General features: G+C 36.0%; 2 protein-coding genes across 2 annotated transcripts; both read left to right on the plus strand.

The window, feature by feature from the left end:
• The first annotated feature begins 499 nt into the window (after positions 1-499).
• On the plus strand, positions 500-4387 carry LOC107566472 (dnaJ homolog subfamily B member 4-like). The gene is made up of 3 exons (XM_016251934.1): positions 500-987; positions 1435-2009; positions 3403-4387. Exons 1-3 carry the CDS (start codon positions 777-779, stop codon positions 3634-3636), a joined length of 1020 nt encoding a protein of 339 aa, XP_016107420.1. The 5' UTR covers positions 500-776; the 3' UTR covers positions 3637-4387.
• A 489-nt stretch (positions 4388-4876) lies between these two features.
• On the plus strand, positions 4877-16520 carry LOC107566455 (PDZ domain-containing protein GIPC1-like). Its single transcript, XM_016251919.1, has 3 exons — positions 4877-5444; positions 15136-15259; positions 16033-16520. Exons 1-3 carry the CDS (start codon positions 5178-5180, stop codon positions 16182-16184), a joined length of 543 nt encoding a protein of 180 aa, XP_016107405.1. The 5' UTR covers positions 4877-5177; the 3' UTR covers positions 16185-16520.
• Positions 16521-18765: the final 2245 nt, after the last annotated feature.

Here is an 18765-nt window from a genome sequence, read left to right on the forward strand (position 1 = left end):
TAGATAGATAGATAGATAGATAGATAGATAGATAGATAGATAGATAGATAGATTGTGTTTTGTTTTTAACATAAAACATTGAATACTGATGTTTGAAATAATTTAAAAGATAAATCAATGGATGATGGGATTTTTTTTGGAACATATGTTGATTATATTTGATTTACGTTGTTTATTAAAGTTTATTTCGTTATATTACTGTCATGTATGTTTCCCTGGTGGTGTTTTGTGTTTGTTTAATACTGTGTTTAGTCTATTCTTAGCCAGTGTTCATGGAAAGTCCAACTTTGAACTTCATCAAAAGATTAAGTCATCAGATGTCTTTCCACTTTTGCCACTTGCATTATTATGAGGCTATGAATATATTTTAATGCGCAAATCAGATTTTTGTAGATGTTCAAGGTTGGTAGGCTATAATAACATTCTATTATCTACTGAAACATAGCCTACTTTATGATATGTAAGATAGATAGATAGATTTATCTGAAATGGGAAATGACGTGCCTCAGCTACGTTCTAGAAAGCACACTCTGATTCCAGAGCTGCACTGGTACAGGGGAGGGAGCAATGGCTATTTAAAGATGGTAAAATAACACAAGATCTTTAGTGCTGAGTAACCGCCTCCAAACAGACACAATAGGATCAACTGATCATCTGTATCGCGGTTTAAAGAGGCAGGATTTAACACCGTAGCCGACAGTGCTTTTATTCACTTCTTTTTCAAGAGACTGACGAATCCTCGGGAAGCGGCGCCAACCGGGTCTGCATAGGAGAACATGGGCAAAGATTATTACAAAATATTGGGAATCGCAAGAGGAGCATCAGACGACGACATCAAAAAGGCGTACAAAAAGCAGGCTCTGAAATGGCATCCTGACAAAAACAAGACGCCCAATGCGGAGGAGAAATTCAAGGAGGTCGCGGAGGCTTATGAAGTTCTTAGTGATCCAAAGAAACGAGAAATATATGACCAGTACGGCGAAGAGGGTAGGCTTCCTTCATCTCTGTATTTTCCGAAATAACAGCGAAAATATGAATGCTTAATCCTTCTGTCTGCTAATCTCTTAAATATCTCGGATGTAGGCTACATGTTGGAGTAATGAAAACGGAATCTCAGGATAGGCTACACTATACAAAGTTGACCATAGCAGTCAAGCTTTTTTGTCCTTTTAGTGCTCAATCAACGCATTCTTTAAAATCGGAAGCGAAGCTCTGTAAATGTTGTGTATTTAAGAGTCGAAACTGGATGTCACCGCTGTTGTAATTATAAATAATTGGTCTGACGTGCGTATATGATTTGTGTTTATTTAGGGGGACCGCAGTGGGGTGCATTGTAATTCAAGCTTTTAACATCATGAGGCCTGTGGCCTAAATCTTCCTCAGTCTTTCTCCCAGAGATAATAACGTGTTTTCTGTCAAATCTATGCATTTTAGGCCTTAAAGGAGGTGGAGGGGTGTCCGACGGGCCAGGAGGTAACTTCACCTACACCTTCCATGGAGATCCTCACGCGACGTTTGCCACGTTTTTCGGGGGAGCCAATCCTTTCGAGATATTTTTTGGCAGGAAAGTCAATGGACGGGATGACGATGACATGGAGGTGGACGGAAGTGACCCCTTTGGTTCTTTTACGAGTTTTAACATAAATGGATTTCCACGCGAGCGAGTTGGTCAGGGCGGTCCGCCGCGCAGAAAACAGGACCCCGCGATCCACCACGAGCTCCGGGTGTCTCTAGAGGAGGTGTTCCATGGATGCACCAAGCGCATGAAAATCTCACGCAATCGCTTGAATCCGGACGGGCGGACCTTGAGAACCGAGGACAAAATCCTCACGATTGAGATCAAGCGCGGGTGGAAAGAGGGAACTAAAATCACGTTTCCACGCGAGGGTGACGAATCGCCTAATACTATTCCTGCCGATATCGTGTTTGTCATTAAAGACAAGCCTCACGCCCACTTTCGACGAGAGGGGTCTGATATCGTGTACCCGGTCCGGGTCAGTTTGCGCCAGGTGAGAGAAGCCACTGACTGACATCTGACTGTTGTGCTATCTATCTATCTGTCTATCTATCATCTGACTATTATGTTGTCTTGCTGAGTATAATATAGATTTTCACCTAAATTAGATAATTAATTTTTTTTACTCCCAAAAGCATAACAGTATTTTACAGTAAAAGTGCATGCAATATAATATTCAACCATATATGATCATTTAAATTACAGCAGGCTTATAAAACTATCTATTTTTCAATCCAATGATAAGTCTGACTTCAAAAATGTTGTCTTGTTGAACATAATATAGATTTTCACCTTGTAAATTATATGATAATGCATAATTTTTACTTCAAAAAAAAAAAATTTAGACAGTATTTTTCTGCAAAATTAGTCGTAGTTATTAATTCCATTAAATGCAATATAATTTTACACCATTTATGGTAGGTTAAATTACAGCATGTAAGAATTACAGTTTAACATGTTAAATTGCCAATTAGCATTTTGTTTCAGTTAAAATTATAAACACTTTTATAGTCTATAGATCTATTTATCTGTGCAAGTTTGTATAAGGCACAGTTTTGTACATTTGCCTAGCTAAAAATGTTAAATTCTTTGGGTGAAATCTTGTCTCTTACATAATGCAGTTTGGACTGGAAGGAATATGAGCTCGATCATCTGTTGTGAGATGCCAGAAAAGGAGCTCGCCCACTTAAACTGTTACATGGCCATCAAGATGTGCATATATGGCAGAATCATTGATAGACAGTCCTGTGTCTGTAAATGTCATGACACAGGGTGGCCGTCAAACCCATTGAAATATGGTTTCAGGCTGTTGGATGGGATGCAGGTGATGAAAAGGAAAGAGTTGGATATATTTTTGCACACAATATTTGCAGTATAATGAATAGAAATGATGGTAGGCCTATATGTGTACAGGATACTATCATAATGGGAAAGTTTTGTGTTGACAAGTTCTTCTTGTCCTGATGCTTGTCGTTTTAAGAAGAAAGTTTAAAGGAATAACTGAGAGTCAAGATGTGCATGAATAGCATGAAAAGCTGAAAAATGAATGCGTATCTAAAAGCTGGTCCAATTCAATCAGAGTTGAAAGCAGCTCACACCAGGCATACATAAAACTTAGTCAGTCATTGTTTTTATAAAGGGATGAAAATGTAAAACTTTTTATAACTTGTTTTATATCTATTTATATTGTAGTTATGCAGTTATGAACAGTTAATACTAACAAGACTGCTTTTATGTAAACTTTGTCATATTAGTATAGTAGAACTAATAATAACACATTTAAAGTTAAAGTTTAGAATATTTTGGTAACAGAATATTGTTAATAATATTATTGTAAAGAGTTACCAATATTTCTTATCTGACAATTGTTTTGTCTTTGATCCTAGTCATTGTGTGGCAGCTCTGTTACCGTGTCGACGATAGACGGTAAAACGTGCAATATGAAGATAACCGATGTTATCAAACCCGGCATGAGGAAGGTCATTGCTGGACAAGGACTGCCCTTCCCAAAGAACCCAGAACAAAGAGGGGACCTCATTGTGGAGTTTGATGTGAACTTTCCTGACAGTCTGCCATCTAATGCCAAGGATGTCCTGAAACGACACTTACCGACCTCATGAATTGAGCTTGGACAGACTTAGTGACATTTCTATATGAACAATTCAGTCCCCTAATATGACAAATCAAATTTTGAGAATGTGCAATTTCTATTTTTTATCTAAATGTTTGTTAAGTATATATGTTATATATCTAATACATACTATATATGAATTATGTTGCATGGCTGTGACCGTACCAACTTAAAGTGCAATCTGTGTCTGAATATTTTTTTTGTTCTCGCAAAGTTACTGTTATTTTTATGCTGCTTTTGAATTGTGCCGTATAAAATGTTTAATTGAAATCAGTGTTTTACAGACTAAATTATACAGATTTATTTGTTTGCCTTTTTCAAGTAGAGCCCATCTATACTGACAGATCGTGTACTGTTCTTCTTTCTAAATGCAAAGTATGTAATTTTAGTAAATGATGGCTTGGAGTGAACTGTGTTAAGGTACCATGTATACTTGCCTTCATTTGCGATGCTAAAGCATTCAGCAAGACTCAACTAATGCCTTTTCAGATCTGATATCTCAGATCCTTGTAAATGTGAGCAACGGACTCACATAATGTAATTGTCTTTGAAAGAGACCTACAATTTGGTTACTTGTGCTGTGGGTTCATAGCACACCATGCTTATTCATAGAAAGTTAGGAGAGCGTTTGCATTGTTAGAATAATTTTATTTTACATTTCCACTCTATTGACTACTCCTAGTGTCTAGTGTTTGAAGTTTATGGATAAACCTGTATGACAGATTTAATAAAAAAATGTAGCAGGTACAGAATCCTCAACTACTGTACTGTAGTGTGTATCATTAGACTCATTGGAATATCCGCCAGAGGACGCCACATATTTAAAATCAGACTACATGAGGGAAATGAGGACCAAAATAGTCGGCAACCTTTGCTAGGCTACTCAAAATTAGTCATCGTATCAGAATGATGACTGTGATTTCTGAAAGCAGAAACGAGATGTTAAATCTCAGTGAAAAGAATGACGGCAAACAAGACTGTATCCTTACTAAATGATTAAGAGTGAATGGCACCAAGATGAAAACAATGATTTACACAGTGCTGGACGAAATAAGCAATTACAAATTCAAAAATGGGTATTGGTTCTACACTCAAGTATCTGTTATGTAATCTGACTTTGGAGAGGAAAGTGTATCTTCAATAGGCTACTAATAATCGTTCTTGGTAGGCGTATGTTTATCTTCATCTACTTTCACCGGTTGGAGTTAAATAATTGACACCTGAGCCAGGTAAATGAGTTGCTGGATGACGTCACGGCGTCCTGTAGCGCGCGTGCGTTCGTTCGGCCATAGAGTTGTTCGTTGTCTGCGCCTCAACGGCAAGAGAGTTTACAGTAGATCCGCATGCCGTATATTTCTAATCTGCTACCTGTTAAACACTACCGTTTTTAGCCCCCGGCTCGCATTCGAAGAGTGGAAACGAGCTGAAGAAAAAGGACACATTCAACAGGTTGATTTGCGTCCTTCAATGCTTTAGCTGTCCGGTTCCCGTGTACTTCATTCCCCCTACGGATTTACAGGAGGAGCGAACATGCCTTTGGGACTCAGGAAAAAGAAAAACAAGTCGAGGGAAAGCTCGAACTTAGTGGAAAACGAGGAGGTCAGCGGACACGCAGTTGTCGGGAAGTCCGCGGTGAACGGTGGCGGACTCCCTCCTCCACCTGCCAGCATGCGACCGAAACTGGTGTTTCACACGCAGCTCGCACACGGGAGTCCCACGGGCAGGATCGAGGGCTTCTCGAACGTCAAAGAGCTATACAGCAAAATAGCAGAAGCGTTTAATTTAAGTCCGGATGAGGTAAATGTCAACTATTAAACATATTTCTTTTTGAGTCCGTAATCAGCAGAGGCGGACAAAGTACTCAACTCCATTGCTTGAGTGAAAGTACAGATACTGCTGGTCAAATATTACTCCATTACAAGTACAAGTTGTAAAGACAGATTTTTACTCAAGTAAAAGTACAGAAGTACTTGCTTTAAAAAGTACTTAAGTACCAAATGTAAATGTCCTTTTTTATGTCAATGCACTGTTTTATTGTTGTACGTAATACTTGCAATACTTCTGAAGCATCTTAATACATTACACCTGCTGAATACAGTACAGTGAAATCCTGTAAATACAGAGTGATAAGGAAGACTGCTTTAAACCCCAGCAACACAACTGTAGCTGTACAACTTTACAACAGCAACACTGCTTTAACAAAAAAGCAAAACAGCAAGACTTATTTGGCATCAAAACAAACATTTAAAAAATGCCAAAAATACTTTGATGGCACGCACAGAATGGTCTGCAGTTCTGCTTCAAGTCCAACACCTATTGTGTTTTATTAGGAGATGCACAACAGTTCTTCTGTGGCTTTATAGGTAATATTTTCACGTACACAATTTAGCAAAATCAGACAATATTGTGTCTAATATATACCACAATATTAACTTCTTATTATTGAATTGTTGTAAATAAATATCACATTTGGAACTGGTCAGTGCTCAAAAAATGCTGGGAAATCACTTCATGTAGCCCTACAAGAGTGATAAACTGTCTGAAAAAAAGAAAGTCACGTTTTAGAGAAGACGAAAAATCTTTCAAAGCTGCTACATAGTAACGACTTCCTACTTCGAGGAGCTTGATAGAAATGTAGTGGAGTGAAGAGTACAATATTTGTCTTTCAAATGTAGTGAAGTTAAAGTCATAAGTTCCCAGAAAAAATAATACTCAAGTTAAAGTACAGAACTCAAAAAGTGTACTTAAGTACAATACTAAAGTAAATTTACTTAGTTACACTCTTAAAAATAAAGGTGCTTCACGATGTCATAGAAGAACCTTTTTGTCTAAATGGTTCCATAAATAAACTTTAACACCTGAAGAACCTTTCTGTTTCACAAAAGGTTCTGCTCAAAAAATGCTGGGAAATCACTTCATGTAGCCCTACAAGAGTGATTACTGATAAACTGTCTGAAAAAAAGAAAGTCACGTTTTAGAGAAGACGAAAAATCACCCACTGACTTTCAAAGGTGCTACATCGTAACGACTTCCTACTTCGAGGAGCTTGATAGAAATGTAGTGGAGTGAAGAGTACAATATTTGTCTTTCAAATGTAGTGAAGTTAAAGTCATAAGTTCCCAGAAAAAATAATACTCAAGTTAAAGTACAGATACTCAAAAAGTGTACTTAGTTACTGTCCGCCTCTGGTACGCAGGCAGTGAGTCAGAAATAAATGAAATAAATAGTTGCTAATCAAAAACCTCCTGGTGAACTACAGTGCCTGGTGTTTGCATAAGGTGCGTCTTTCTGGGTACAGGGAAGAGGGAACTGAAAATCGTGGGTTGTTGATGACATTTCTGTCTGATGATAACCAGCTTTGGGTTTCGGAAATGAGTTCTGGTTGTGTTCTGAAATTGGTACTTTTTGTAAAATAATAAAAATGTTATATGGGCCAATGGCAAAAAGGGGTAGCCTATTTGATATAAAAAGGAAAATCTAGTTTAAAACGCATGTGCCAAGTGCTTAGAATTTTTTTTTTGTAATTTTTGTATCAATACTACTAGTACTAAAATACTTTCCAGACCTTCATTTCACCCAAGTGGTGTAGCTATGTAATCATTTCTATAAACACAATTTTCATACACATTTTTTTTTAGGAGCAACATATTTTTGCAGATATCTTGAATACAAAAGTCATAAATATCAAGACGTTTTCTTATTGTTACTCCATTTGAACTGAACAAAACCTTTTCATAAAAAGGTCAAGACTAAATTACCTCTACAGTCATGAGGGTCTAAAGGGGTCCTCTCTGTTTTATGATGTTTTTGTTACATGCTAGATTTCCTGTATGATGGCTATGACACACTGATTGACAAAATGTAATATTTTAAAACAAAATTCAAATCCTTTAAAAAAGGCAAAAACATTTTTTCTGAATTTTTTTTCAAGAATTTGCTTCTTCAAAAAACTTTTCATTTTCATTGTTGGCATAGTTCCTGGGTTATGTCTTTGTAGTGCAAAGAAATATGTGCAAAGACGTGTTTTCAAGTAAATTTTTGTATTTGCGTTATTTGTTCTGCTAACTTATTAATAGATCATGCAACAAAGATAAGTGGTATAACATTGACCAATATACATGATTTTAAAAGCATCACATAAATCATTTTTAGTTTATAGTTGATGAAATAATCTTCAAGGTGAAATGCCAACACTCATTGCAATTCATAACTGTTTTAAATTTTGGTGAATTGGTGGCTAATTTGTATGAATTTGTCCAGTCTTCATTACAAATCACGCCATACAAATTCATACAAAACCACCACCTCATGAAATAGCTACGTTTTCTCAGGATTGGGTTGCGTTATGGGCTTTTGAGTTCAGTATATTTGAATCTGGGTGCTTTAAAGCAGTGCATACTTTCTAAATCCATAGAAAACTAAAAAAGTATTGAATATAAAAAGATTCTCCTAAGGCACCAGGTGTTCAAATCCTATTGGTTGCAATTAAAATATTTATTTTTCAGAGTGTCAGTGAATAATGTTGTCTGGCCACTCATATATCATTTGGTCTTTACTGGAGAAAGTTTCTTAGAATGCTCTGCTCTGCTGAAAACACTTAAGGGGGTTCATCCCAAAAACCAGTCGGACTAGTAACTGGACTTTTTGGCCAGACCTATCAGACAGACCTATCAGGTGTGAGGTGTTTAAAGGTTAGCTAACAGATGGTTTTGTTTATATTCTGAAAATAAATCACTTGATGTCCTTGTGAGGTTTTAACCATTGCTGATACCTCAATCCAGCACAATTTCTTTATAAATGTACCATTAATTATATGCATGTTCAAATGGTGGGTTCGCTGATGATGTTATAGGAACATTGCAGGTCCTCAGAGGAAATCCCTCGCATCCTGTTACAGTGGGCACAACCCTAACACATGATGATAAATCGCTCCGGCCTCCCCCGGGATGGAGGGAGTGTGGAGTAGTGCATACTGTGCAGCATTTCATTTCTCTTTTGCATGTGTTGTCTCTTCTTAGTGCTGTATTTACCAGAATATTGGGATGATTTTTTTAGCTAATGAAGTGGCTACTATTTGGGATTTAAGTAATAACTTGAAAGCTGTTATATTTAATGGATTCTTTGGTATACTCCGATTACTCCCAATATCGTAACACCCAAGGCATCCTTGTCGGCTTCCAGAAAATAAGTATACCCGGTTAAAAGGGCAGTGTCGATTAGGTTAGACTGCCCTCTGTTAACATGTTAACGCTTGTACAACATTCATTACCTTCCTATGCAAAATTAATGTGACAAAGAGACTCATTTTGTCAAGTGACTGGCAGACTGAAGCCAGACTTCTTAGTCATCATTGATGGTAGTTAAGTTGGTTTACACAAGTAAAAAGACATTCATCTGTAATTTCGCAGAACTTCACTGGTCAATGTCTGTTTAGTACTATGACATTTGAACTCTGTTGCACATGTTGGATTGCGTGAATTCACTGAAGTGTCCTTTAATAGAGCTAACAGATCATTTGTTTAGCATTTGCATGCAGGTGCTGCTGTCTGGACATTGCGTTGTCTGCTCAACAGTCGGTTTTGCTTTCTATGTTTTGCAGGATCGATCAATTAGGAGTATTGGTTGATTGTTGAGTCCTCGGTTGTCTTTGAATTAGCAGGCCTATCTAGACCAGACTCAACATTTGCTTTAGAGCCTTCAAGCTGCTGTGTGTTTTGACTAGTTCATTTTACTTTCTTTTATCACCAGTTTATGTTCTGAGCAATCTAGTAGTGTAATCTGCATTGATCTCCTCTTTGAAGTCCTTATTAAAACTAAAAATGAACTAGAAAATCTCTGTCTATTTGAGTGGACAGTATGTAGCATTGCTAATGGAGTTATAATAGGTGCCAGACAAGTTGTGACCCATTCGTTTTCCATTAAGATAGAAGAAAGCAGCAGTGAAAATGGTGCCATTTGTGTTATTTTAAAGTTCAAATGAGTTGTCAATGAGTTGATCTGTGCATGCTGGCTTTTTCGCTTTTGAAAAGCTAGATAGACAGCAGCAATGTTGATTAGCTTCAGTGTTATCTGGTGTGGCAGGTACACAGTATATCTCCGTGTGACATTAGCATACACTTTCATGTAAACTGTAGCAGTAACATTGGCCTCCAGTGATGTACAATCTTAATTCCTGTAATATTTCATAGACAGTATCATCCATTGTAGATACGAGACCAGTTCTCTGTAACCATTTGAAATCTGACTAAACACTTAATTCCAGCTATGTCAGTATTGAATTATTCAGTGACAAGGTATGCAATTCCATATTGTTGTGTTTATTAATAAGGTGAATTTTGTAAAGCCCAGCAGGAACATCAAAATTAAAAGGAAGTGAATCATTTTATATTTTGCTTATAAAAAAACTCAGCCTATTTTAATGTGTATTAAAGACATAGATCTGCAGATTTGTGGCACTGAAAGTAGCTAATATAGGTTACACTTTTTTAAAATGTCTTTTTTATTGGAAAATCCACCAAAAATATTTCGTGACTCATTTCTACACTACACAAATTTTTGTCTAGTCATATCTTAGAAATATCCCACCCACAAACACCACCAGCTACCTACTAACATTATAGTTCATGATTAAGTCATAACTAAAGCATATTGGACAATAAAAAAAAAATAAAAAGGGGACAATTTTTCAATGTGTCAGAATTCAAATGCAGACTTCCTGTTTCAATATGTCAGCAATGGGAAAAATATATCATGGGGTTATTAAGAATTTGTATTACCATAATTAAAATATTTTGATAGTTTATTTGAAACCGTATTTATGCATCAAGGTAGTATTTGCTACACTGCCTTTATGCTGTTTTTTTTTTAAATTCCACTACATTTCATAAAAAACATATCGTTCCTCATCATTTCATTGATCCAGAGTGAGTTTTCACATCTCCTGTAGCAGTTTCATATAAAACTAGTATGTTTGCATAGTGTTCTTAAAATGTTAACACGTTTTTATAATGACGCCATTCATTTTTCATTCAATTGTTTGCACGCTTGAATGATAAGTCACTATCAGTAACAGAAACTGGTATTTCATTCAGGAATGTTTTTTATAATAAATCAAATACTTTTGTACTTTTACTCAAGGGTACTTATATCCGTACTTTTACGCAATTATTTGATTTGTGTATACCACTGAGAAATACAAAGATTAAAAGTAAAAGACACATTACAGCAATGAGAGTTTGAAAAAAAATGCCTTGAGTAAATTCTTTGGGAATATATTGACTTATTTTCAAAGCATTAAATTTACTTTTTTACCTTACAAAGCATTGATTCATAAATAATTCAACACAGTCTTTCTCGTGCATGTCTTCTGCCATTTTGATCTCACACTCTCATTTAGAAGTCATTTACATGCTTGTCATATGTGATCCTGGACCACAAAACAAGTCATAAGTGTAAATTTTTCAAAATTGAGATGTGTACACCATCTGAAAGCTGAATAAATAAGCGTTCCATTGATGTATGGTTTGTTAGGACAATATTTGGCAGAGATACAACTATTTGAAAATCTGGAATCGGAGGCTGCAAAAAAATCTAAATATTGAGAAAATCGCCTTTAAAGTTGTCCAAATGAAGTTCTTAGCAATGCATATTACTAATCAAAAATTAAGTTTTAATATATTTATGGTAGGAAATTGACAAAATATCTTCATGGAACATGATCTTTACTTAATATCCTAATGATTTTTGGCATAAAAGAAAAATCGATAATTTTGACCCATACAATGTATTTTTGGCTATTGCTACAAATATACCTGTGCAACTTAAGACTGGTTTTGTGGTCCAGGGTCACATATTATGTTGCAATACTTGTCACCCACACTGAAAACAGAGGTTGATCCTACTCAGGGTCATTATAAGGAATATAATTTATCAGTGTTGTAACGTGTCCTTCAAGTATGTACTTGCTGTTGTCAGCTGAATGGAATGTGTTCAAACAACACAATTTCAGTCGCACCCGTTTAGATGGTTATGTTGTTAACTTCAGACGTCAGTCAGTCTGTGTATTTTGAATAAACACATTTTATCATATGGATCAGATGGGATTGTTACCTTTACTTTATGAAATACAGAATTTTTTTTTAAAATTTAACAACTTCTATTTAAAGGTCACTTTACAAGTCAGGTTTAAGGAACAGAAACAAATAAACAACAATACCAGAAGACAGAACACAAACCAAGAGCTGAGAGTAATATACACAGAACACTTACAAAGTTAGATTAAAGATACAGAGAGAATGTAGATAAACATCCATAACAGGGTAAAAATTACAGACTGAGAACTGAAGAGTAATACTCAGAGAAAAAAATGTTTTTGAAGGAGAGAAGAGAGGATGCTTGACAGATGTTTTGGCAAAGAGCATTCCACAATCTGGGAGCCACAACACTGAAAGCCCTAGCTCCCATAGTCACCAGACGAAACTTAGTGGTGACTAACAATCCCTCACTAGAAGATTGTAAGGAGCGGGTAGGAACATAAGGCAGGAGTAAGTCAGATAAATATGTAGAACCAAGGTTATGGAGAGCTTTATAAGTGAGAATTAGTATCTTGTAGCTTATGCGCAAGGAAACCGGAAGCCAATGAAGGTGATAGAGGATTGGGGTAATGTGATCGCTCTTTCTTGTGTGGGTAATCAAGCGAGCTGCAGAGTTTTGAACATATTGTAGTCGCTTGATATTATTAGCTGGCAGGCCATAAAGAAGTGAATTACAGTAATCTAGTTGAGATGTGACGAAGGCATGTGTAACAGTTTCAGCATCCTGCTGACTGAGAGAGGATCGAATACGAGAGATATTACGTAGGTGGAAAAAAGCTGTCTTTACTACTTTACCCCTGTGATCATTGAATGAAAGATTGGAATTAATGAGAACACCAAGATTGCAAACTTTAGTGGAGGGCATAATCAGATCACCATCCAGATCCATCAGTTGACCAGAGAGCTTAGCAATTACCAGTTAGTAATTGGTAGCATATAAATGGTAAAGATGAGAGGGCCCAAAACAGAACCTTGAGGTACACCAGAACTGATGGATTTGGTAGATGATTTGTGTTTCTAGTATATAACAAATTGCAAACAAAATAGCAGACACGTGCCATTTATTTTACCACAGTATTGAAGTTCTCCCAAAAAGGTTGTTAATGTCTTTCCAAACCTGAAGGACTTCTGTGGAACACAAAAGTTGTTATTTTCAAAAATGCCCTTTTTTCACACAATGAAAGTAAACAGGGTCCGGTGTTGTTTTGGACCCCATTGACCTTCATCGTATGGACAAAAACATCTGAAACTTTCTTCTAAATTTCCGAAAGAAAGAAATTAAGTCATACAGGTTTGTAATGAGAGTGAGTAAATGATGACAGAAATGTCATTTTTTGGGGGAAAACTTTCTCTTCAACACGTGTCAGGTTAACAAGTATGTTAAACACAAAGCTGACCCAATTGAGAATTTCACTAGCATGATCGACACTCTTCATTCACAGGGTGTAAACAGTGAAGTTTTGAAAACTGGTAGTTTTGAAAGCTTCCTTTACCTCACCAATGTTAATGGTTACCCATGGAGAAATGTTGATGTTTGCTGTTGTGAATGGATTTACACAGTGATCTTTAAGCTAGCTGGTTAGTCAGCCGTTGTAATGAATGATTTGATGATTCTCTTCACTTCATCTACAAACATGTCCGTGTGGTGTTAAACCTGGCTGCTTCAGCATTTTCACCTGCTGAACTGTGTTAATCTTTCAAAGCCTCAACCCCCGTATACATCACGTTTGTTCTTTTTTTTTTTTTAAGTCTGATATTCATGCTGGCTTAATCATCATGGCTTCATTCATTGTAATTAGAGCAGATTGCCCTGCCAAGATCCCAGAATAGCACCTGGTTGCCATAACACATTCTTCTTGCATTTTTGTATTAGTATTATATTGTGTTTATGCCATTATTTTCAAAGCATTTTTTGGTAACACTTTCTATGAATCTCGCCCGTATTTATAATAAATTATAAGGGTATTCTTAAGGCATTATAATTAATGCATAATGCATTATAAAAAAAAGTATAATATGTTGTATCATCTCATAATTAATCATAACAACAATTATACCTATGCATTTGTGGTTATAACTTTTAAGAGTGTGACCATTTATAACACACAATGAATGCCTTATTAAATCCACTTAATTTATTTAAGATCTGCACATTATCTTACCACATCTTGTGAGTGGTTAGGAGTGGTTGAGTATTTTTGAGTGTTTCCTGTTACGTTAATGTTAATTTTACTGTAAGCTAGTTTAAGCTCAGTTGTAATACTTTCAAATTAAAATATGCAATGATTTGCTTAGAGTCAGAAGAATGTCAGTTGGGGAACAATTAAAATAAAGTGTTTGCATTTATTTAGCAGACATACTACTAATACTACAATGACTGCTAGTTGACATGTAGTTGCAAAGTTATCATCAAAATAACCATACTGATATTACAATAAAAAATAGTTCAAAGCAAATTTGAACACATTCATCTGATATCTGATCTTATGGCTGTTTGAGGAAAAAAAAATATATATATATATATATATGAGAGAGCGATTAGTAGTATTTATAAGTGGTCTTTGTCTGCTTTAAGTAAAGTGAAAAAAATCTAAATCATAGTTTTCTTTTTGGCCACTCTGTGTTCTGAAAGGCATAGACCATTTATAGGGGGGCAATAGAATGATATAAAGTGACTACTCAGCCCCCCTAAAATTTTGCTAACCCTAAACATATAGTAAGTACATGTAGTTAATATTACTCTGTACTTAAATGCATAATTACACTGTAACAAGGACACCTTAAAATAAAGTGTAACCAAAACTTGCAATTTACGTAATCGAGACTACTTTTAAGTATTTGAAATTTTATACTTAAAATTTCCGGTTACACTTTACTTGAAGGGGTATGCATAAGACTGACATGACACCTTCATAATCATGACATGACACCTACATAATCATGACATGACACGACACATGTCATGAATATGAAGGGTTTTTATGTATGTTTATGACAACTGTCATTAAGTGTCATTCACTCAGTTATGTAATTTTTAATGCAAAGATGACCTTGTTTGAGATGTCTTTGTTATGGGCTATGGTTAGGGGTAAGGGTAGGGGTAGGGTTAGGTCAAATAATGTCATATTTGCATTAAAAATGACATAACTGAGCGAATGACACTTAATGACAGTAACCGTGTTCTCTCAATGTCGCAATCTATGACAGAACAAAAACTGAACTGCGAGATGTAAATTAAGAATTCAGAAAATTAATTCAGAATTGTCCAGCAAAAACTCAGAATTCAGAGAAATTATCAGAAATGATCTTTCATTCCATATTCCATGGTGGAAACAATCTGACATATACAATAACACCAGCAACATGGCCACTGACAGTATTAAGAGTCATGACATTCACTTAAAGAGTACATCCAATGCTTTTCTTTTACTCCACAGCCCACAGAGTTTGAAGAGAAGGCAGTGAAGAAAGTGGATGACCTTCTTGAGAGTTACATGGGCATTCGAGACACTGAATTAGGTGAGATTTCTGTAGTGTTTCACATCATGGAATGTCATGTAAGGATGATATCTTATCATGAACAGTTTACCTTGTGAACTTCTTAAAGTTGTTTTTGAGTATTATTTATATTGATATTGTGTGAAATTGTATTTGTCAATGTTTCTTTTTATGACTCCATTATATGTTGTGAAGCACACTGAGCTGCATATCTTGTATGAAGAGTGCTATAGAAATAAATGGTTATTATTATTTATTATGAAAGTGTGTTTTAATTACAGTCCCATTCAAAAGTTTGGGTTTTAGTAAAATTTTTTACCGTTTTTGAAAAAAAGTCTCATATGCTCACCAAGGCAGAATTTATTTAATCAAAATGCAAGAAAAAACAGTAATATTGTGAAAAATTATTTTATAATCTTTGATGAATGACATAGAGAAGGTTCAAAAGAACAGCATTTAATTGAAATGGAAATCTTCTTAAACACTGTAAGGCTTTACTGCCACTTTTGATCAATTTAATGCTTCCTTACTGAGTAAGCATTCATTTCTTTAAAAATAGGAGTTTTGAATGGTAGTGTACATTTTACTACATATTTGTTCTACATTGCTTATTATATATGTAAAACAAAAAGTTTATTTAATATACAAAAACTGTATATTAAATAATTTTGGTACTGTTGGATAACCACACAGTACCAAAATCTAGGTGCCGAAGCGACTTTTGCAATGGTTTGTTGCATTAACAAATATTACTAACGTGTCATGACTTTATCCTCCTTCTCACTTCTGCACAGCTGCCACGATGGTCGAGGTGGGCAGAGAAAAGAAGAACCCTGATGAGTTTGCCATGGCTCTGGACGAGGCTCTTGGTGACTTTGCCTTCCCAGATGAGTTTGTGTTCGACGTCTGGGGAGCCATCGGTGACGCTAAACAGGGACGGTTTTAAATGCTGCTACACACACACCCACACCACACCAACCATTAAAAAAAACTTAGCCGAAATCAAGATCATCCTGTTCAGAGTCATGCACTTTATAGCTAGCATGCTGAACATTTAAATTGATATGATTGTAAGAATTTTTACAAATAAATAAACAAAAAATAATAGTAAATATCACCACTGTATTTTTCTTCACATAATACATTCTCAAGCCTTTCAAAGAGCTTCAACAGCAGCTAGGCACCAGGTTTTGACCTCTCAGGACGAGAAGAATTTATCTAGAGAATTTATTTCTTTGGTTTAGCATTTGTAGGTGAAGCTGGGACTTTATGATATAAAAAAAAAAAGCCAAGGGAAAGGTTGATGTTTGAAACACTCTTTTGCATAGAGAGAGAATTTTGTATAGAATTATAGATATACATCAATTGTGTTTTTTAGAGCTATTTTAGACTTTGTAATTTATTTAATAAAGTGATGAAACTTTTGGAAAATTGCAGCTTCAGTAGCTGATTGTCACATTTTAGTCAATTCAAAATATACACATGAACATAAAAACATTAAGTTGTCATGTAACCTTAAAAATAGTGCCAACCAGACAAAGTTAATTTAAGAAATATCACAAATGAGTTGATACCACATGGTTGATTTTATTGCTATTAGTTTTATTGTAAAATATAATCCATAAGGGATCACTTTGTATGATAGATGTATGTTTTTGTGTGCCTTCACTTTTGTGTTGTCGATTTAATTTTGTATGAACAATTTCTATTGTGCTCAAATCACAGGTTTTGTCTTTGCCTGTTTTTTTTCTTCCATTTATTAAAGGTGAAAAAGAATGCACTAAATTGCTTTGTGAATATGATCATTCACTATATTATTTTTAACTTCTCAACATCAGGTAAGATTGCTTCAAGCCGCAATATGTCATTTGAATCTTATTTAAAACCCGGAATCATGCTCATTGTTGTGGGTGTTTTTGCACTGGGGTTTGACTTTCTGCAAATGCCACCAATAGGAGAATAGTTTCCATTTTCTAGTTCACAGTGGAACAGAAGGACTATCTGGATAATGACTGCCCCCTGCTGTAGCACCAATCATGAGGTTGTGCTTTGTGTAATAGCCTTATCAGGCAAAACAGCTCCATAATATGGTAGTATTTAAATATAACAATGGTTACTAGTTATTTAATTAATACCAATAAAACTGATAGTTTTGAGACGCATTTTCCTCCTAAGGTTTGGAAACACTACAGGAAAAGTGGGGCTTTGGACAACTTTAAAGGGGTCATATGATGCGATTTCAATGTTTCCTTTCTCTTTGAAGTGTTACAAGCTCTTGGTGCATAAAGAAGATCTGTAAAGTTGCAAAGACTAAAATCTAAAATCCAAAGAGATATTCTTTATAAAAGTTAAGTTAACCATGCCTACCTAAAACAGCTCGTTATAACACGCCCCCATATATCTACATCACTATGTGGGAAGATTTGCATAACGCCGCCCAAATGTTCGCGCAAAGAAAGGTGGCGTAACTTTTATTCTTGCTGTAGTATTGTTGCTGCCGCCATGTCGTGAAGACGCTGTGTGTTTCGTTGTGAAAGCGAAACTACTTTGTTTGGTCTTCCAAAAGAGGATGATATCCGCTTCGTCATGCCTAGAGCTGATCTGTGCTGGTCGCTGAGGGAATACATCAACTTAGTGCTGTGGATCGCCGGATCGGCTTTCACCGTGGACGAAGCGGAGTCCAGCCCGGGGTCGTCACATGTGGTTGCCACTCCTTCGTTGAATCCGCTGGCCGCGCCGTTCTCAAGCCCGCGCCTCTGCTCACGCTAGGCCACCGCGTGTTTCGTTGTGAAAGCGAACTTTGTTTGGTCTTCCAAAAGAGGACACGACTACAAATCAGTGGTTAAGTTGTATTTACAACACTGTTCCAGAACTGATCCTGGAAGAGTAGACTACAATGCCGGCAGTTCTGACTCACAGTCTGTAAGTACGTTTTCATTTAAAGGATTTGCCACTGATGATTCAAACGCGAGTTTTTGGGCAGTGTAGAGTAGCGTTTGTAGTTTGTCATTTCTCCGATCACAAATGCAGACATGGTTTTATGTTTACGCACCGCGATGCAACGCAACACGTAAAAAGTCATTATAATCAGTAATTATGTCCCCACTGGATGCAACAAATGCCTCATTTGTAATGGGTTTTCATGTTTTTTGTTTCGTCGCTCCGGCCGGGACACGGCATCAACAGTATGGTAAGGGGCGTAACATTTCCGTCACACGCTAGAGGGATTCTGCCAATCACAACGCACTGGATAGCTGGCCAATCAGAGCACCTCGCTTTTTCAGACCGATGAGCTTTGTAAAAATTGACACGTTTCAAAAAGTCGGGCCATAGAGGAGAAACAATAATGTACTTTAAACCACATTTCATTACACCAAATACACAAAATAATGTTCTTTTTAGCAGCATCATATATGTCCCCTTTAAATATTTAAATAATATTAAAAATCATGCACGTTTTTGCAACTTTAATGCGTTTACACTACTGAAAATAAAAAATGTGAGGACTGTAAAGAATTACACCTGAA

Source organism: Sinocyclocheilus grahami, unplaced genomic scaffold (genome assembly GCF_001515645.1).
Source record: "Sinocyclocheilus grahami isolate Dianchi unplaced genomic scaffold, SAMN03320097.WGS_v1.1 scaffold1077.1, whole genome shotgun sequence".
Classification (NCBI taxonomy): domain Eukaryota; kingdom Metazoa; phylum Chordata; class Actinopteri; order Cypriniformes; family Cyprinidae; genus Sinocyclocheilus; species Sinocyclocheilus grahami.